This window comes from Oncorhynchus keta, chromosome 18, assembly GCF_023373465.1.
Source record: "Oncorhynchus keta strain PuntledgeMale-10-30-2019 chromosome 18, Oket_V2, whole genome shotgun sequence".
NCBI lineage: Eukaryota > Metazoa > Chordata > Actinopteri > Salmoniformes > Salmonidae > Oncorhynchus > Oncorhynchus keta.
The window spans coordinates 30,023,353-30,044,909 of record NC_068438.1 but is presented as its reverse complement, the minus strand read 5'-3'; the positions used below and the strand labels follow the sequence as shown (position 1 = coordinate 30,044,909).

The following is a 21,557-nucleotide window of genomic DNA, read 5'->3' as shown; positions in this document are numbered from 1 at the left end:
CTAAAACACTTCTGCGACCAGGCCTTTCTAATCGACCTGGCCCGGGTATTCTGAAAGGATATTGACCTCATTCTGTCAGTCGAGGATGCCTGGTCATTCTTTAAAAGTAATTTCCTCACCATCTTAGATAAGCATGCCCCGTTCAAAAAATGCAGAACTAAGAACAGATACAGCCCTTGGTTCACTCCAGACCTGACTGCCCTAGACCAGCACAAAAACATCCTGTGGCGGACTGCAATAGCATTGAATAGTCCCCGCGATGTGCAACTGTTCATGGAAGTCAGGAACCAATACACGCAGTCAGTCAGGAAAGCAAAGGCTAGCTTTTTCAAGCAGAAATTCGCAACCTGTAGCTCTAACTCCAAAAAGTTTTGGGACACTGTAAAGTCCATGGAGAACAAGAGCACCTCCTCCCTGCTGCCCACTGCACTGAGGCTAGGTAACACGGTCACCACTGATAAATCCATGATAATCAAATTTCTCAACAGCAGGCCATGCCTTCTTCCTGGCTACTCCTACCCCGGCCAACAGTATGTATCAATGATGTCGCTCTTGCTGCGGGCGATTCCCTGATCCACCTCTACGCAGACAACACCATTCTGTATACTTCTGGCCCTTCCTTGGACATTGTGCTAACTAACCTCCAAACGAGCTTCAATGCCATACATCACTCCTTCTGTGGCCTCCAACTGCTCTTAAACACTAATAAAACCAAATGCATGCTTTTCAACCATTCGCTGCCCGCACCCGCCCGCCCGACTAGCATCACCACCCTGGACGGTTCTGACCTAGAATATGTGGACAACTGTAAGTACCTAGGTGGCTGGCTAGACTGTGAACTCTCCTTCCAGACTCATATTAAATATCTCCAATCCAAAATCAAATCAAGAATCGGCTTTCTATTTTGCAACAAAGCCTCCTTCACTCATGCCGCCAAACTTACCCTCGTAAAACTGACTATCCTACCGATCCTCGACTTCGGCGATGTCATCTACAAAATACCTTCCAATACTTTACTCAGCAAACTGGATGCAGTCTATCACAGTGCCATCCGTTCTGTTACCAAATCCCCTTAAAACACCCACCGCTGCGACCTGTATGCTCTAGTCGGCTGGCCCTTGCTGCTTATTCGTCGCCAGACTTACAGTGCCTTGCAAAAGTATTCGGCCCCCTTGAACTTTGTGACCTTTTGCCACATTTCAGGCTTCAAACATAAAGATATAAAACTGTATATTTTTGTGAAGAATCAACAACAAGTGGGACACAATCATGAAGTGGAAAGACATTTATTGGATATTTCAAACTTTTTTAACAAATCAAAAACTGACAAATTGGGCGTGCAAAATTATTCAGCCCCCTTAAGCTAATACTTTGTAGCGCCACCTTTTGCTGCGATTACAGCTGTAAGTCGCTTGGGGTATGTCTCTATCAGTTTTTCACATCGAGAGACTGAACTTTTTTCCCATTCCTCCTTGCAAAACAGCTCGAGCGTCTGCTAAATGACTTAAATGTAAATGTAAATGTAATGGAGAGCATTTGTGAACAGCAGTTTTCAGTTCTTTCCACAGATTTTTTTTTATTTTTTATTTTTATTTTATTTTATTTTTACAGGGACAGTGCACATTAATCAACGTTTCAGTAAAAGTGCCGGTTTTAGCCAGCCAGCTAATTTTCAACCGCAGTCCCTGGGCAGGTTATTAAAAACAATTACAATATAGACAATAGCACCATAGAACAAGCAAGACACAGCAACACAGGACAAGCAAGACACAGCATACAGACAGAGCAACATAGGACAAAAAGCAGCAAGACAAAATTCATAAAAGCAACAAAGTGTTTCCACACCTCACAAGCTACAGACAACAGACAACATGGAAAGCGGCAACACACAGCTAGGGACCATGTTCACAAATCTGATTGACCTTTAGCCATGTCTTCAAGCATTTTGTGAAAGTGTGATATGTGGTGCAGTTATGTGTGTCTGATGGCAGTGTATTCCAGACATGGGAAGCTCTCACAGAGAATGCAGATTTACTAAAGGTGCTTTTCCTTAGGGGAACTATACAGTCACCTCTCATCGCTCTTATCCAGAGCGACTTACAAATTGGTGCATTCACCTTATGAGATCCAGTGGAACAGTCACTTTACAATAGTGCATCTAAATCTTAAAAGGGGGGGGGGTGAGAAGGATTACTTATCCTATCCTAGGTATTCCTTAAAGAGGTGGGGTTTCAGGTGTCTCCGGAAGGTGGTGATTGACTCCGCTGTCCTGGCGTCGTGAGGGAGTTTGTTCCACCATTGGGGGCCAGAGCAGCGAACAGTTTTGACTGGGCTGAGCGGGAACTGTACTTCCTCAGTGGTAGGGAGGCGAGCAGGCCAGAGGTGGATGAACGCAGTGCCCTTGTTTGGGTGTAGGGCCTGATCAGAGCCTGGAGGTACTGAGGTGCCGTTCCCCTCACAGCTCCGTAGGCAAGCACCATGGTCTTGTAGCGGATGCGAGCTTCAACTGGAAGCCAGTGGAGAGAGCGGAGGAGCGGGGTGACGTGAGAGAACTTGGGAAGGTTGAACACCAGACGGGCTGCGGCGTTCTGGATGAGTTGTAGGGGTTTAATGGCACAGGCAGGGAGCCCAGCCAACAGCGAGTTGCTGTAATCCAGATGGGAGATGACAAGTGCCTGGATTAGGACCTGCGCCAATTCCTGTGTGAGGCAGGGTCGTACTCTGCGGATGTTGTAGAGCATGAACCTACAGGAACGGGCCACCGCCTTGATGTTAGTGGATCTGCTGCCATATGTCTGGGTTTTCTGTTTAACAAAAATATTGAGTGGAGGGCGAGCCAGGCCATTAAGGATCTTGAATACAAGACATGTGTCGGTGTATTGCACAAGATTTTCCCAACTCAAGAGCTCATGCTTTCTAAGGATGTGACAATGATGATGGCTATTGGGCTTCCTATCAAGCACTTTGAGAGCCTGTTTGTAGACAGACTGAATAGGTTTTAATGTTGTACAGCAAGCTTGGGCCCAACTAGTCAGGCAGTATGTTAAGTGGGTGAGTATCATAGATTTGAAGTACAGTTTTGCTACCTCTGTAGTCAAACAATTTCGTATAAATCGGAAATTAGCTAGATTGAATTTAGTTATTTGAATTACCTTTTTCACATGCTTTTTAAAAGAGAGGTTGGAATCAAGTATGATGCCAAGGTACTTAAAATCGGATACCACCTGAATCTTCTCCCCTGACACATAAACATCTGGCTCAGTAGCATCTGTTGCCCTCTTTGTGAAGAACATGCAAACAGTTTTTTTCACATTGAGATGCAAACACGAGTCACTGAGCCACTTTGTAACCCGGACCATTACAGTAGTGAGTTCTTGTGCAGCTTGTTGTTTGCTCTTTGCACGCACATATATCACTGTATCATCTGCATACATTTGAACCTCAGACCCAGTACAGACAGAAGGCAGATCATTAATGTACAGGCTGAACAGGAGGGGCCCCAGTATTGACCCTTGGGGCACGCCCACATCATAGCTACGAGTCGGCGACAGCTCATTGCTCACTCTGACACACTGAGTTCTGCCTTCAAGGTATGATTTCATCCATCTCAAGGCATCAGGGGAAAAGTTGAACTTGGACAATTTTGTGATGAGAATCTCATGGTTAACAGTATCAAAAGCCTTCCTTAGGTCCAGAAACACAGCCCCAACAGCACCCCCTTTGTCCATCTTGGACTTCACATTTTCCAGAAGAAAGCAGTTGGCAGTTGATTCTCGATTGGATTCAGGTCTGGACTTTGACTTGGCCATTCTAACACCTGGATATGTTTATTTTTGAACCATTCCATTGTAGATTTTGCTTTATGTTTTGGATCATTGTCTTGTTGGAAGACAAATCTCCGTCCCAGTCTCAGGTCTTTTGCAGACTCCATCAGGTTTTCTTCCAGAATGGTCCTGTATTTGGCTCCATCCATCTTCCCATCAATTTTAACCATCTTCCCTGTCCCTGCTGAAGAAAAGCAGGCCCAAACCATGATGCTGCCACCACCATGTTTGACAGTGGGGATGGTGTGTTCAGGGTGTTGCTTTTACGCCAAACATAACGTTTTGCATTGTTGCAAAAAAGTTCAATTTTGGTTTCATCTGACCAGAGCACCTTCTTCCACATGTTTGGTGTGTCTCCCAGGTGGCTTGTGGCAAACTTTAAACGACACTTTTTATGGATATCTTTAAGAAATTGATTTCTTCTTGCCACTCTTCCATAAAGGCCAGATTTGTGCAATATACGACTGATTGTTGTTCTATGGACAGAGTCTCCCACCTCAGCTGTAGATCTCTGCAGTTCATCCAGAGTGATCATGGGCCTCTTGGCTGCATCTCTGATCAGTCTTCTCCTTGTATGAGCTGAAAGTTTAGAGGGACGGCAAGGTCTTGGTAGATTTGCAGTGGTCTGATACTCATTCCATTTCAATATTATCGCTTGCACAGTGCTCCTTGGGATGTTTAAAGCTTGGGAAATCTTTTTGTATCCAAATCCGGCTTTAAACTTCTTCACAACAGTATCTCGGACCTGCCTGGTGTGTTCCTTGTTCTTCATGATGCTCTCTGCGCTTTTAACGGACCTCTGAGACTATCACATTGCAGGTGCATTTATACGGAGACTTGATTACACACAGGTGGATTGTATTTATCATCATTAGTCATTTAGGTCAACATTGGATCTTTCAGAGATCCTCACTGAACTTCTGGAGAGAGTTTGCTGCACTGAAAGTAAAGGGGCTGAATAATTTCGCACGCCCAATTTTTCAGTTTTTGATTTGTTAAAAAAGTTTGAAATATCCAATAAATGTTGTTCCACTTCATGATTGTGTCCCACTTGTTGTTGATTCTTCACAAAAAAATACAGTTTTATATCTTTATGTTTGAAGCCTGAAATGTGGCAAAAGGTCGCAAAGTTCAAGGGGGCCGAATACTTTTGCAAGGCACTGTATCTCAGTTCACTGGTCACGATAACAACACCCACCCGTAGTACACGTTCCAGCAGGTATATCTCACTCATCATCCCCAAAGCCAACACCTCGTTTGGCCGCCTTTCCTTCCAGTTCTCTGCTGCCAGTGACTGGAACGAATTGCAAAAATCGCTGAAGTTGTAGACTTTTATTTTCCTCACCAACTGTAAACATCAACTATCTGAGCAGCTAACCGATCACTGCAGCTGTATATAGTCCATCTGTAAATAGCCCACCCAAGCTACCTACCTCATCCCCATACTGTTTTTATTTTATTTACTTTTCTGCTCTTTTGCACACCAGAATCTCTACTTGCACATCATCATCTGGTCATTTATAACTCCAGTGTTAATCTGCTAAATTGTAATTATTCGCTCCTAATGCCTATTTATTGCCTACCTCCTCATGCCTTTTACACATACTGTATATAGACTTTCTTTTTTCTACTGTGTCATTGGCTTGTTTATTGTTTACTCCATGTGTAACTCTGTGTTGTTGTCTGTGTCACTGCTTTGCTTTATCTTGGCCAAGTCGCAGTTGTAAATGAGAACCTGTTCTCAACTAGCCTACCTGGTTAAATAAAGGTGAAATAAAAATAAATAAATGAAACATTTCTGATCAATTTGATGTTATTTTAATGGGCAAAAAAATGTGCTTTTCTTTCAAAAACATGGACATTTCTATGTGACCCCAATCTTTTGAACGGTAGTGTATAAATATTTTGTATTATTATTTTTAAACCCCTGTTCCAGCAGGAAGCCTTTTGCCTTTTGGTAGTCTGTCATTGTAAATAAGAATTTGTTCTTAACTGACTTGCCTAGTTAAATAATGGTTAAATAAATTAAATAAATAAGTAAAATATACACTCACTCATAGATACACACAAAGTCTGTTCTCACAGTGGGCTCTCACTGAGTTTCTGTACCTGCTTATAGGCAAAGGGGTGTCAGTCAGTCTGTTCTCGCAGTGGGCACTCACTGAGCTTCTCTACCTGTTGAGAGGCAAAATGGTGTCAGACAGAGAAAGAAACAAAAACACACATCTACTGTGTTCCAGAACAGTACGTGTGCCCCTCTTGTGTTCCCCTCCTGTCATTCAGACAGTCCAGATTTATGTGGCGCTCTGGCCCCTGTGTGTCGTAGTCAGAGAGAGAAGAAAAACTACACACACTTTTTACAAGACCTTTGTGTGGGTCTCGTCTTTCTGTCACCCTCAATTAATTTCTCTAATTGTTTGCAAACCCTGTGCCGTCCCATCTCTTTCCCCACTTCATCCCACCCAGTCCCCCCGACCCTCTCCCCCACCCACCCTCCCTCCTTCTCCCCCACCCTCCCTCCCTCCGTCTCCCCCACCCTCCCTCCTCCGTCTCCCCCACCCTCCCTCCCCTCCTTCTTCCCCACCCTCCCTCCCCTCCTTCTTCCCCACCCTCCCTCCCCTCCTTCTTCCCCACCCTCCCTCCTCCTTCTCCCCCACCCTCTCTCCCTCCCTCCCTCCTTCTTCCCCACCCTCCCTCCCTCCTTCTCCCCCACCCTCCCTCCCTCCTTCTCCCCCACCCTTCTCCCCACCCTCCCTCCCTCCTTCTCCCCCACCCACCCTCCCTCCCCTCCTTCTCCCCCCCCCACACACCCTCCCTCCTTCTCCCCCCACCCACCCTCCTTCTCCCGACCCACCCACCCTCCTTCTCCCCACCCTCCTTCTCCCCCACCCACCCTCCCTCCTTTCTTCTCCCCCCCACCCACCCACCCACCCTACTTCTCCCCCACCCACCCTCCCTCCCTCCTTCCTTCTCCCCCACCCACCCTCCCTCCCTCATTCCTTCTCCCCACCCACCCTCCCTCCTCATTCTCCCCCTCCCCACACACCCTCCCTCCCTCCTTCTCCCCACCCTACTTCTCCCCCACCCACCTTCCCTCCCCTACTTCTCCCCTACCCACCTTCCCTCCCTCTTTCTCCCCACCCTCCCTCCTTTCTTCTCCCCACCCACCCACCCTACTTCTCCCCACCCACCCTCCCTCCCTCATTCTCCCCCTCCCCACACACCCTCCCTCCCTCATTCTCCCCCCACCCTACTTCTCCCCCACCCACCTTCCCTCCCTCCTTCTCCCCCCCTACTTCTCCCCCACCCACCTTCCCTCCTACTTCTCCCCTACCCACCTTCCCTCCCTCTTTCTCCCCCACCCTCCCTCCCTCCTTCTCCCCACCCTCCCTCCCTCCTTCTCCCCCACCCTCCCTCCCTCCTTCTCCCCCACCCTCCCTCCCTCCTTCTCCCCCACCCTCCCTCCCTCCCTTCCTCCTTCTGCCCCTCCCCAAACACCCTCCCTCCCTAACCCCCACCCACCCTCATTCTCCCCCACCCTACTTCTCCCCCACCCTCCCTCCCTCCTTCTCCCCACCCTCCTTCCTCCTTCTCCCCCACCCTCCCTCCCTCCCTCCCTTCCTCCTTCTGCCCCTACCCAAACACCCTCCCTCCTTATCCCCCACCCACCCACCCACCCTCATTCTCCCCCACCCTACTTCTCCCCCACCCTCCCTCCCTCCCTCCCTCCCTCTTTCTCTCCCACCCTCCCTCTGGCAGTGTGTGTAAGGCCCATGTTGCTGGGTTCTATTGACAAGACCCAGACAACTGCATCCAATCCCATTAACCAGATGAGCTGGTGTCCAATGAGGCTGAAACAGTAATGACAACACCAGTGTCTCTTTACAACCTCTCCTCCTCTCCCTCTTATTCCCACCTTCCTCTCTGCTCATCCATCTGTCACTATCACTCACGCTCGTCTCAAGGGGAAGAGTGTGTGTGTGTGTTTAGACTGTGGGTAGGAGCTGTAGGACCATTATTACAGAGGGTAATATCTGCCAGTATTCTGGAGGGACAATGTATTTTATCTTAACAATGAGCATTACAATCCAGTCTTCTAGTGTTTTTTTATTCCCATCCCATGATGATTCAGGGCTATTGTTTTATCATTAGAATACATTTAACTAAAGCCTTTTCATTTCTGTCAAATCTCCCAGGTCTCCTAAAGCTACCTACCACCACCGCACACACCAACTCCATATGGGATTAGATTTTCACACACATCTACAACAAATTAATAAAACAGGTGTTTTATTCAACAGAGTAAACCAACTCAAACACAAAACCAAGCGAAGCTGCAACAACTACAACACATTGATCTGTACTGATTATTAGAGGTATAAAAGAACAGACATCGTCTCAGTCTTCCTCTTCCTCCTTTCTCTCGCACTCCCTCTCTTCTCAATTAATTTAACTTCAGAAGCGCTTTGTTGGCAAGACACTTTGACTTTGATTTAATATGCAGTGCACGCATCAAAAATCAAAACAGAAAACAACATGGAACGGAGTCTCGCAGTTGGAGACAGGGCCACTTGTCCTGAGGGCAGAATGGATATGTTCACTCTGTGGGACCCGTCAACTCATTAAGCACAACTTTACATTACTGTGAAGGGAAAATAATGTTTGAATACATGAATGACATACTCTGTCTCTCTCCTCTAACCTGCTTGTATCTCCTTTCTCTTCATTTTCTATCCATCACTCCTCTCTTCCCCCCGCCCATACTCTGTCTCTCTCCTCTAACCTGCTTGTATCTCCTTTCTCTTCATTTTCTATCCATCACTCCTCTATTCCCCCCAGCCCATACTCTGTCTCTCTTTTTCTAACCTCTCTCCTCTAACCTGCTCTGTATCTCCCTGTAAGTCTCTCCTTTTCTATCCATCCATCACATACTCCTATCCTCTAACCTGCTCTCTTTCCCCCATTTCTATCCCATACTTCCCCCCCGTCTCTCTCTCCTCTAACCTGCTTGTATCTCCTTTCTCTTCATTTTCTATCCATCACTCCTCTCTTCCCCCGCCCATACTCTGTCTCTCTCCTCTAACCTGCTTGTATCTCCTTTATGTCTCTCTCCTCCCTTTCTCCTTTCCATCATCTCCTCTTCCCCCCGCCCATTCCCCCTCTAACCTGCTTGTATCCCATGCCATCACTCCTGCTCTGTCTCTCCTCTAACCTGCTTGTATCTCTTTTTTCTATCTCCTCTCTAACCTGCTTGTATCTCCTTTCTCTTTATCTATCCATCACTCTCTCTCCCCCGCCCATACTCTGTCTCTCTCCTCTAACCTGCTTGTATCTCCTTTCTCTTCATTTTCTATCCATCACTCCTCTCTTCCCCCCCGCCCATACTCTGTCTCTCTCCTCTAACCTGCTTGTATCTCCTTTCTTCATTTTCTATCCATTTTCTATCCATCACTCTCTCTCCTCTAACCCTCCTTTATGCCCCCTTTCTATCCACACCTCTGTCTCTGTCTCTCTCCTCTAACCTGCTTGTATCTCCTTTCTTTATTTTCTTCCATTTTCTATCCAACTCTTCATTTTCTATCCATCACTCCTCTCTTCCCCCCGCCCATACTCTGTCTCTCTCCTCTAACCTGCTTGTATCTTCTTTCTCTTCATTTTCTATCCATCACTCCTCTCTTCCCCCATCTCCTCTCTCCTCTAATCCATCCTCCTTCTTTCCCCCTCCTAACCTGTATCTCTGTCTCTCTCTCTCCCTCTAACCTGCTTGTATCTCCTTTATGCCCCTATTTCTATCCATCACTCCTCTCTTCCCCCCGCCCATACTCTGTCTCTCTCCTCTAACCTGCTTGTATCTCCTCTATCCACACTGCTTGTATCTCTGTCTCTTCCTCTAACCTGCTTGTAATCTCCTTTCTCTTTATTTTCTATCCATCACTCCTCTCTTCCCCCCCGCCCATACTCTGTCTCTCTCCTCTAACCTGCTTGTATCTCCTTTCTCTTCATTTTCTATCCATCACTCCTCTCTTCCCCCCCGCCCATACTCTGTCTCTCTCCTCTAACCTGCTTGTATCTCCTTTCTCTTCCCTTTTCTATCCATCACTCCTCTCTTCCCCCCCGCCCATACTCTGTCTCTCTCCTCTAACCTGCTTGTATCTCCTTTCTCTTCATTTTCTATCCATCACTTTCTTCCCCCTCCATCTCTGTCTCTCTCCTCTAACCTGCTTGTATCTCCTTTATGCCTCCTTTCTATCTTCTCTTCCCACCCATCTCTGTCTCTCTCCCTCTAACCTGCTTGTATCTCCTTTTCTTTGTTTCTATCCATCACTCCTCTCTTCCCCCTACTCTGTCTCTCTCCTCTAACCTGCTTGTATCTCCTTTATCTTGTATCTCCTCTCTTCCCCCCCGCCATACTCTGTCTCTCTCCTCTAACCTGTTTGTATCTCCTTTATCTTTATTTTCTATCCATCACTCCTTCTATCCATCACTCCTCTGTCTCTCCCCCCCATCCTCCTCTCTTCCCCCCGCTGTCTCTCTCCTCTAACCTGCTTGTATCTCTTTCTCTTCATTTTCTATCCATCACTCTCTGTCTCTCTCCTCTAACCTGCTTGTATCTCCTTTCTCTTCATTTCTATCCATCACTTGTATCTGTCTTTCTCTTGCTTGTATCTTTTCTATCCATCACTCCTCTCTTCCCCCTCTGTCCCAACCTATCTCTGTCTCTCTCCTCCAACCTGCTTGTATCTCTCTTTCTCCTGCTTGTATCTCCTTATTTTCTATCCATCACTCTCTTACCCCCTTCTCTGTCCCCTCCTCCTATCATATCTCTGTCTCTCTCTCTCTAACCTGCTTGTATCTCCTTTCTCTTTATTTTCTATCCATCACTCCTTCTCCCCCCATATACTCTGTCTCTCTTCCTCTAACCTGCTTGTATCTCCTTTCTCTTTATTTTCTATCCATCACTCTTCCCCCCCCGCCCATACTCTGTCTCTCTCCTCTAACCTGCTTGTATCTCCTTTCTCTTTATTTTCTATCCATCACTCCTCTCTTCTTCCCCCACGCCCATACTCTGTCTCTCTCCTCCCCCGCCCAACCTGCTTGTATCTTCTTTCTCTTCATTTTCTATCCATCACTCCTCTCTTCCCCCCCGCCCATACTCTGTCTCTCTCCTCTAACCTGCTTGTATCTCCTTTCTCTTTATTTTCTATCCATCACTCCTCTCTTCCCCCGCCCATACTCTGTCTCTCTCCTCTAACCTGCTTGTATCTCCTTTCTCTTTATTTTCTATCCATCACTCCTCTCTCTGTCCCCCGCCCTTTATACCATCTGTCTCTGTCTCCTCTAACCTGCTTGTATCTCCTTTCTCTTCTTTTCTATCCATCACTCCTCTCTTCCCCCGCCCATACTCTGTCTCTCTCCTCTAACCTCTTGTATCTCCTTTCTCTTCATTTTCTATCCATCACTCCTTCTTCCCCCGCCCATACTCTGTCTCTCTCCTCTAACCTGCTTGTATCTCCTTTCTCTTCATTTTCTATCCATCCTCCTCTTCCCCCGCCCATACTCTGTCTCTCTCCTCTAACCTGCTTGTATCTCCTTTCTCTTTATTTCTCTCTTCTTTTTATCCATCACTCCATCTCTTCCCCCCGCCCATACTCTGTCTCTCTCCTCTAACCTGCTTGTATCTCCTTTCTCTTTTCTATTTTCTTCCCCCGCCCATCCATCATCTCCTATCCATCTTCTCCCCACCCATACTCTGTCTCTCTCCTCTAACCTGCTTGTATCTCCTTTCTCTTTATTTTCTATCCATCACTCCTCTCTTCCCCCCGCCCCATACTCTGTCTCTCTCCTCTAACCTGCTTGTATCTCCTTTCTCTCTTCCCCCTTTTCTATCCATCACTCCTCTCTTCCCCCGCCCATACTCTGTCTCTCTCCTCTAACCTGCTTGTATCTCCTTTCTCTTCATTTTCTATTTTCTATCCATGCTTGTACTCCTCTTTCTCTTTATTTTCTATCCCCTCCTTCCCCCCAGCCCATACTCTGTCTCTCTCCTCTAACCTGCTTGTATCTCCTTTTTCTTCTCTCTCCTCTAACCTGCTTGTATCTATTTTTCTATCCATCACTCCTCTCTCTCTCTTCCCCCTAACCTGCCCATTCATTTTCTATCCATCTGTCTCTCTCCTCTAACCTGCTTGTATCTTCTTTCTCTTCATTTTCTATCCATCACTCCTCTCTCCCCGCCCATATCATGCCCCCCTTTCTATCCATCACTCCTCTCCTCTCTTCCCCCCCCCCATACTCTGTCTCTCTCCTCTAACCTGCTTTTCTCTTTATTTTTCTATCCATCACTCCTCTCTTCCCCCGTATCTCTCTCCTTCTCCTTCATTTTTCTCTTTATCTATCCATCACTCCTCTCTTCCCCCCCCATACTCTGTCTCTCTCCTCTAACCTGCTTGTATCTCCTTTCTCTTTATCCATTTCTATCCATCACTCCTCTCTTCCCCCCTTTATGCCCATACTCTGTCTCTCTCCTCTAACCTGCTTGTATCTCCTTTCTCTTCCATTTTCTATCCATCTCTGTCTCTCCTCTAACTCCTCTCTTCCCCCCCCCGTCCCCATACTCTGTCTCTCTCCTCTAACCTGCTTGTATCTCCTTTCTCTTCATTTTCTATCCATCCTCCTCTCTTCCCCCCCTGCCCATATCTCTGTCTCTCTCCTCTAATCCATGCTTGTATCTCCTTTATCTCCTTTCTCTTTATTTTCTATCCATCACTCCCCTCTTCCCCCTAACCTGCTTGTATCCCATACTCTGTCTCTCTCCTCTAACCTGCTTGTATCTCTTTCTCTTTATTTTCTATCCATCACTCCTCTCTTCCCCCGCCCATACTCTGTCTCTCTCCTCCTAACCTGCTTGTATCTCCTTTCTCTTCCTTTCTATCCATCACTCCTCTCTTCCCCCCCGCCCATACTCTGTCTCTCTCCTCTAACCTGCTTGTATCTCCTTTCTTTTCTATCCATCACTCTCTCTCCCCCTAACCTGCTTGTATCTCTTTCTCTTCTTTTCTATCCATCATCCATCCTCCTCTCTTCCCCCGCCCATACCTCTCTCCTCTAACCTGCTTGTAATCTCCTTTCTCTTTATTTTCTATCCATCACTCCTGTCCCCCTCTCCTTTGCTCTGTATCTCTTTCTATTTTCTATCCATCACCCCCTCTATCCATCTTCCCCCCCCCATACTCTGTCTCTCTCCTCTAACCTGCTTGTATCTCCTTTCTGCCCCACTCTTTCTATCCATCACTCCTCTCTTCCCCCCTCTCTTCCCCCGCCCATACTCTGTCTCTCTCCTCTAACCTGCTTGTATCTCCTTTATCTTTATTTTCTATCCATCACTCCTCTCTTCCCCCCGCCCATACCTGTCTCTCTCCTCTAACCTGCCTTTCTGCATCCACACTCCTCTCTTCCCCCGTCTCTCTCCTCTAACCTGCTTGTATCTCCTTTCTCTTTATTTTCTATTTTCTCTTCCCCCCACCCATCCATGTTTGTATCACTATCCATCTCTTCCCCCGCCCATACTCTGTCTCTCTCCTCTAACCTCTAACCTGCTTGTATCTGTCTCTCTCCTCTAACCTGCTTCATTTTCTATCCATCACTCCTCTCTTCCCCCGCCCATACTCTGTCTCTCTCCTCTAACCTGCTTGTATCTCCTTTCTCTTTATTTTCTATCCATCACTCCTCTCTTTCCCCCGCCCATACTCTGTCTCTCTCTCTAACCTGCTTGTATCTCCTTTATGCCTCCCTTTCTATCCATCACTCCTCTCTTCCCCCTGTCTCTCCCATACTAACTGTCTCCCCCATCTAACCTGCTTGTATCTCCTTTCTCTTCATTTTCTATCCATCACTCCTCTCTCTGTCCCCCCCATACTCTGTCTCTCTCCTCTAACCTGCTTGTATCTCCTTTATGCTCTTCATTTTCTATCCATCACTCCTCTCTTCCCCCCCCCCCCGCCCATACTCTGTCTCTCTCCTCTAACCTGCTTGTATCTCCTTTCTCTTTATTTTCTATCCATCACTCCTCTCTTCCCCCCCGCCCATACTCTGTCTCTCTCCTCTAACCTGCTTGTATCTCCTTTCTCTTTATTTTCTATCCATCACTCCTCTCTTCCCCCCCGCCCATACTCTGTCTCTCTCCTCTAACCTGCTTGTATCTCCTTTCTCTTTATTTTCTATCCATCACTCCTCTCTTCCCCCCGCCCATACTCTGTCTCTCTCCTCTAACCTGCTTGTATCTCCTTTATGCCCCCCTTTCTATCCATCACTCCTCTCTTCCCCCCCGCCCATACTCTGTCTCTCTCCCTCTCCTTTCTCTTTATTTTCTACCATCACTTGTATCTCCTTTCCTGCTTTATTTTCTTCACCCTCTCTTCCCCCCCACCCATACTCTGTCTCTCTCCTCTAACCTGCTTGTATCTCCTTTCTCTTTATTTTCTATCCATCACTCCTCTCTTCCCCCCGCCCATACTCTGTCTCTCTCCTCTAACCTGCTTGTATCTCCTTTCTCTTTATTTTCTATCCATCACTCCTCTCTTCCCCCATACTCTGTCTCTCTCCTCTAACCTGCTTGTATCTCCTTTCTCTTCATTTTCTATCCATCACTCCTCTCTCCCCCCCGCCCATACTCTGTCTCTCTCCTCTAACCTGCTTGTATCTTCTTTCTCTTCATTTTCTATCCATCACTCCTCTCTTCCCCCCGCCCATACTCTGTCTCTCTCCTCTAACCTGCTTGTATCTTCTTTCTCTTCATTTTCTATCCATCACTCCTCTCTTCCCCCCGCCCATACTCTGTCTCTCTCCTCTAACCTGCTTGTATCTCCTTTATGCTTCATTTTCTATCCATCACTCCTCTCTTCCCCCCCGCCCATACTCTGTCTCTCTCCTCTAACCTGCTTGTATCTCCTTTATGCCCCCCTTTCTATCCATCACTCCTCTCTTCCCCCCGCCCATACTCTGTCTCTCTCCCTCCATAACCTGCTTCCCCCCGCCCATCTCCTTTCTCCTGCTTTATTTTCTATTTTCTATCCATCACTCCTCTCTTCCCCCGCCCATCTTCCCCTCTAACCTGCCCTTCATATCCATCTGTCTCTGTCTCTCCTCTAACCTGCTTGTATCTCCTTTATGCCCCCTTTCTATCCATCACTCCTTCTCTTCCCCCTCTTCCCCGCCCATACTCTGTCTCTCTCCTCTAACCTGCTTGTATCTCCTTTATGCTTTATTTCTATCCATCACTCCTCTCTTCCCCCGCCCATACTCTGTCTCTCTCCTCTAACCTGCTTGTATCTCCTTTCTCTTCATTTTCTATCCATCACTCCTCTTTATTTTCTTCCCCCCTCTTTCCCCCCATACTCTGTCTCTCTCCTCTAACCTGCCATTGTATCTCCTTTCTCTTCATTTTCTATCCATCACTCCTCTCTTCCCCCTCCCTCTCCCATACTCTGTCTCTCTCCTCTAACCTGCTTGTATCTCCTTTATCTTTATCTCCTTTCTCTTTATTTTCTATCCATCATCTCCTCTCTTCCCCCCCCATACTCTGTATCTCTCCTCTAACCTGCTTGTATCTCCTTTATGCCCCCCTTTCTATCCATCACTCCTCTCTTCCCCCCCGCCCATACTCTGTCTCTCTCCTCTAACCTGCTTGTATCTCCTTTCTCTTCATTTTCTATCCATCACTCCTCTCTTCCCCCCGCCCATACTCTGTCTCTCTCCTCTAACCTGCTTGTAATCTCCTTTCTTTTTATTTTCTATCCATCACTCCTCTCTTCCCCCCCGCCCATACTCTGTCTCTCTCCTCTAACCTGCATGTATCTCCTTTATGCCCCCCTTTCTATCCATCACTCCTCTCTTCCCCCAGCCCATACTCTGTCTCTCTCCTCTAACCTGCTTGTATCTCCTTTCTCTTTATTTCCTATCCATCACTCCTCTCTTCCCCCAGCCCATACTCTGTCTCTCTCCTCTAACCTGCTTGTATCTCCTTTATGCCCCCCTTTCTATCCAACACTCCTCTCTTCCCCCCCGCCCATACTCTGTCTCTCTCCTCTAACCTGCTTGTATCTCCTTTGCTGTACTCCCCCTCTCTCTTTGCCCACCTTTTCTGTCTTTACCCTTCTCCTATATTTTTTGCATTCATCTTTTTCCGTAAGTTTCCACATTGAATCTTTGAAGGGGCACTCCTTAATTATACAATAAAGCCTTATTAAAAACGAAAAGTCATCGTTCCCCCCTCCTCTCTCGATCTCTCTTGCCAGGGTTCTCCATAACTACATGCTGTGGCGGATTGTAGCAGCTCTCAGTGAACACCTGTCCACGGCGTTCCGGAGCACCATCCATGAGTTTTCCCGGGAGATTGACGGTACAGAGCGTCAACTGGAGCTGGGGAGGCTGTGTTTCACCCAGGCCAACAAACACTTCGGCATGGCCCTGGGAGCACTCTTTGTCCAGCAGCACTTCTCCTCTCACAGCAGGGCCAAGGTGGGGCAGTTTCTATCTCTGTCTCTCCTCACAGCAGTGTTGTAAAGTACTTATTAAGTCGTTTTGGGGGTATCTGCACTTTTTACTTTTTCTATTTTAGATGTTTTTTACTTTTTCTTCACTACATTCTTAAGAAAATAATGTACTTTTTACTCTATACATTTTCCAACACCCAAAAAGTAGTCATTACATTTTGAATGCTTAGCAGGACAGGAAAATGGTCTGATTCACACTTATCGGGAGAACATCCCTGGTTATCCCTTCTGCCGCTGATCTGGCAGACTCACTATACACAAATGCTTTGTTTGTAAATTATGAGTGTGCAACTAGCAATCTGTAAAAAATAATAATTACATTTTAAAAAGTGTGATGCCTGGTTTGCTTAATATAAGGAATTACTTTGACTTTTATATTATATAATATAAAAGTAAAACATAAGTATTTAGCAATTACATGTACTTTTGATACCTAAGTACATTTAAAACCAAATTATTTGAGACTTTTACTCAAGTAGTATTTTACTGGGTGACTTTCACCGGAGTCATTTTCTATTAAGGTATCAACTTTCACTCAAGTATGATAAATGGGTACTTTTTCCACCACTGCCTCACAGCAGGGCCAAGGTGGGGTAGCTTCTGTCTCTGTCCCTCTTGCTTTGTTTCTTTCTTTAATGGTCTGGTGATTCTATATGAAGTAGAACTGAAAATGCCTCTCTATCTCCATCCCACCCTAAGCCTTCCATCATCACACCTTATCCCTCTCTATCCTACTCTGCTTGTATATAGTAGCTTGTTCATTCTAGGGAATGTGGTTTCCAATGGCTTTCCTAACCCCTCTGACCCTTATCTTTATTTAAGCTCTTCATCATCTCTCACTCCTCCCTTCCTTTCTCCCCCCTCTTTCCCTCACTTGTGTTCAATGCCAACATAGCCTCAACCCCTAAACCCTAGCCATTGTATGTAGGAATTTCCTTCATATTACAGCTAACCCATCCTTTCAGTTTCAGATCTATGAAAAGTCCCTGGGAATAGGAGGAAGGGTCTATCTGACTTTGGGCTTACCTGATACAGCTATCTCTCTGGCCCATTCCCAATAGAATCCTTAAAAACAACTGACCTCTAACCCCTGTTATCTTCCCTCAGGTACAGGAGCTGGTAGAGGACATAAAGCACTCACTGAACCTCCGGCTGCAAGAGCTGGACTGGATGGATGAGGTGACCAAGGAGGCAGCCAGGGCCAAGGTCAGGATACCACACTATCTCAAATAGGCCTACTGTAGTACAACGTAGGATGAAAGCAGGGGTTGTCTTATTCTGGATCAGTTTAATACTGGTTTATTAAATCCCTATCTCAGTATGTTGTCTGATACGTTCAGAATGTAAAGTCTTAATCCTTTTAGAGCACTTGCTGAAACAAAAGTGCTCCAGTGTAATCCCATTATAACAGTCTGCTTGATTAGCTGGTCGTGTGTGTGTGTGTGTGTGGTCTATGAAGGATATGTCGGCTCAATATGTGCAAAGTCTCTTTTCACCCTCTCTTCCCCTCTTTTCTCTGACCCTTTCCTCCCTTCCCTCTCTCAGCTGCAGCATATGATGGTGATGACAGGCTATCCAGACTTCCTACTCAAACCAGAGCTCATAGACCAGGAGTATGGGGTGAGACCACTTTTACTCACAGACGTACTCTCTCTCTTTCTCTCGCTCTCATTGACTCTCTCCATCTCTGTTATTTGTTCTCCAGTTTGATGTGGATGAAAATACCTATTTCAAAAACATCCTCAACAGTATTAATTTTAACATCAAGATGTCTGTAAAGAAGATCCACAAGCAGGTGGACAAGACCGCGTAAGTGATGCTTTCAACTGCTCCAGATGTTCAGTCTCACAATAACACAACTACACACAGATTCAAAGTTCTATGCACCTCTTGACACAAAACCGTACATTTTATGACAAGAGTAACTGAAGTGAAGATTATACAAGCGATGTACCTACAAATTGACGACACCATAAGCTCGTCTTTTGTGTAACTGTTTAAAATGTGCTCCTAGGACTGAACTCAAAACTGAGCTTGTGTCCGAACAAGCTGAAGCCCTCCACCCAGTACTGCCAAATCATGACTTCCTCTATCACAAATATACTCCTTTCATCATTAATCTCTCCCTCTGCAGAGAAAACATGTCCTCATCCCTCCACCCATCTCTCCGCTGTCTGTAGGGCCATCCGTCTTTCCCACCAGAACAAGGGCATCTCTGAATTTCAAAGTTATTAATTTGGGAAATGTCCTTAAATCGATTCTCCTGGATTTAAAGATCATGACGAAGGGAGTGTTTTCTTATGCAGACAGGAATGATCAATATTGGACTAATTATAGAATATTTTCACCTTAAAAAAAACTCAAAAGTTTTGAAACAAATTGTCTGTGACACTTAAGTGTCTTTGTGTCTCTTGTTGTTTGAAGATGTTTAGTGAATGTAGGATTAATACATCTCTGATTGGCTGTTTCCCTCTCAGGTGGCTCCTTCCCCCTCAGGCCCTCAATGCCTACCATCTCCCAAACAAGAACCAAATGGGTGAGTCAGTGTGTGATCCCATAGCACATCAACGCTCTTAGTATATACATGATAACACACTCCTTCTTCTTTCTGGTCAATCCATGTGATGAGGCACCCACATGCCCTAACACACTTATTCTGCATTCACTTACTGACACCAGCCCCCCACACACACTGTCATCTCCCCTCAGTCTTGGCCTCTAGTGGTGTCTGTATCTGCCTCGAGGATTTACTTCACAGAAAAATCAATGGTGAGTTACAGAGGAGGCAGCAGAGGACAGAGAGGGCCAGACAAACACAGCCATCAGCCACAAGAGCTAATGGTTACCCTACCTCTATCTACTCCTCTTATACTGCATCCCTACCCCTCTCTTTATCTTCTGCTCTCACCTTTACTTGTAGTATTTCCCGCTGGAATCCTTCAGCCCACGCTGTACGACCCCGACTTTCCACAGTGAGTACAACTCTGAATATTTTAATCAACTGCTAATTAAGACACTGATTAGTTGTATCAAGTGAGTTAGTTAATGGCCTACTAGACTGAAACGAAAGCCTGCACCCGCTGTACTGTAGCACTCCAGGACAACCCTTCTACAGCATTACCAATGCTTTCCTCCTACATTACCCCTCGTATTCTACCTCCAAACCATTCCGCTTTCCGTTAATGGTCACAGTTATACTGCAACCCTCAACTCTCACAGCACGGTATTATTTATTCACATACTTATTCCATTAGACGTGATCACCACCACTCCACATAAACGACCGCTGCATCCACCCGTGCATACTGATGAATGGAATATGATTTTATATGTGTGTGCGTGGTCCCGTTCCCTGCAGTTATTACTACAGTATCCCTAACCTGCCATATAGACGGAGGCTTGCCCAGTGCTGCTATCAGGCCCCAGGTAATGAAGCCTCACTCAGCCAGTTATTTTATACAGGTTTGGAGGGCAACTCTCAGCAGGGTATCGACATCCTGTCAGCAAGTCATTTTCAGACTTAGCCATGTGGATAGCCCCGGGCCTCTGGCCGTCCCTGCATCGTATCAGTCTCCATCTGCATGATCTGCCAGACTACACTAAACACTCCTCACCCACCCGGGTCAAGGAGAGGTGGCCAGGACTCTCACGCTCTTCAGTTATTAATAACAGTTAGATATGATGTCAACAGGTCAGATTATGATGTATGTAATACTCTACTGTCCCCTTCAGGACTGGGGTTAGAACTTTAGGCTGAACAGAAGTTTATCAGTTTGTGTTATACTGTGTTATTATAAATATACATTATGTTCATGTCCTCAAATGTTAAGTGATTAGTAACTCATCCCTCCCCTATCCCCCTCTAGATCTCTGAACTATGGAGGAATAGGAGCCATCATCGGTCATGAGCTGACACATGGATATGATGACTGGGGTGAGAGAACTTCCCCTTGTCTTAAAAAGCCTCAAATCCAATAGGGTATGAACAGTTGTAGCCTAACAGTAGTAAAACTGTAATGTCAGTATAATATCAGTTCTGAATAAGGGGTTCATGTCTTTGTCCACATTGGTCATCCTAACTTAAGTCTCTTGCCCCCCCATCTAAGTTGTCACTATCAGGCCATGCTGCAAGGTACGGAAGTTCCGCCTCCCCCTATCCCAACCAATGAAATCAGTCAAATGACTTCAGACAGAGTAAAAGGCTATAGCCAACTGTACCTTGCAGCGTGGCCAAATAGTGACCCCCATGCTAAGTGATGTCACCTTACTCTTAGGGGGACAGTATGATCGCCACGGCAACCTGAAGCAGTGGTGGACGGAGGAGTCATACAAGAAGTTTCAGAAGAAAGCAGAGTGCATCGTCAAACTCTACGACAACTTCACCGTCTATAACCAGAAAGTGGGTGCATAGCATACCTTGTTACACTGCTTACTGGACACTCACACACACCTGTAATGGGAGTTGTAATGGTATCTTTCCCCTGTGTGTCTGCAGGTAAATGGTCGTCTGACTCTGGGGGAGAATATAGCAGACATGGGAGGCCTTAAACTGTCTTATTTTGTGAGTGAAATCTTCAAATAGACTGTGCTAGCTGTCAATCATGACTGATTACTCTCTGTCAGGGATCTATTCAATCCGCATTACGGACGTTCAGCTTTAACGGGTCATTGACATTTAAAATAAATGTTCCTGCTTTAGAGGAGAATGCATTCATGGTAAACACTGTATGTGGGCTCAATCGGAAATGATCTTTACGTTTCTATCGCATTGAATAGAGCCCTCAGTCACAGTCTCTATGGACTAATGACAAGCTGTCTGTAAACCCAGAACTCAAATCTCATCTCTCTACCTCTATCCATTTCTGTTTCACTCTCTCCAGGCATATCAGAAGTGGATCAGAGAACATGGTCCAGAAAGACCTCTCCCTGGACTCAAATACACACATGAACAATTACTCTTCATCGCCTTCGCACAGGTACAAACTATGTAGTGTTGTTTCGGCCTGGGAATGTTTTTGTTGTTGCAGTGGGAGTAAAGATGATATTTTTTACTGCAAACTGTCTCCTATTAGAACTGGTGTATGAAGAGACGGTCTCAGTCCATATACCTGCAGCTACTGACTGACAAGCACGCACCAGAGCATTACAGGTACATGCACATCAGAAAAGTGAGGAAGTGTAT

General features: G+C 46.1%; 1 protein-coding gene across 3 annotated transcripts in view; it reads left to right on the top strand.

The window, feature by feature from the left end:
- Positions 1-21,557, top strand: part of LOC118396881 (endothelin-converting enzyme-like 1) — a 41,054-nt gene that overhangs the window by 17,667 nt on the left and 1,830 nt on the right. For all 3 annotated transcript variants that reach the window (XM_052467881.1, XM_052467880.1, XM_052467882.1), the window contains 11 exons: positions 16,118-16,340; positions 17,483-17,581; positions 17,921-17,995; positions 18,081-18,184; positions 18,853-18,911; positions 19,296-19,347; positions 20,242-20,309; positions 20,650-20,774; positions 20,871-20,936; positions 21,256-21,351; positions 21,448-21,524. In XM_052467881.1, the coding sequence (XP_052323841.1) occupies positions 16,118-16,340; positions 17,483-17,581; positions 17,921-17,995; positions 18,081-18,184; positions 18,853-18,911; positions 19,296-19,347; positions 20,242-20,309; positions 20,650-20,774; positions 20,871-20,936; positions 21,256-21,351; positions 21,448-21,524 (1,044 nt within the window). The remainder of the gene's footprint in view (positions 1-16,117; positions 16,341-17,482; positions 17,582-17,920; positions 17,996-18,080; positions 18,185-18,852; positions 18,912-19,295; positions 19,348-20,241; positions 20,310-20,649; positions 20,775-20,870; positions 20,937-21,255; positions 21,352-21,447; positions 21,525-21,557) is intronic.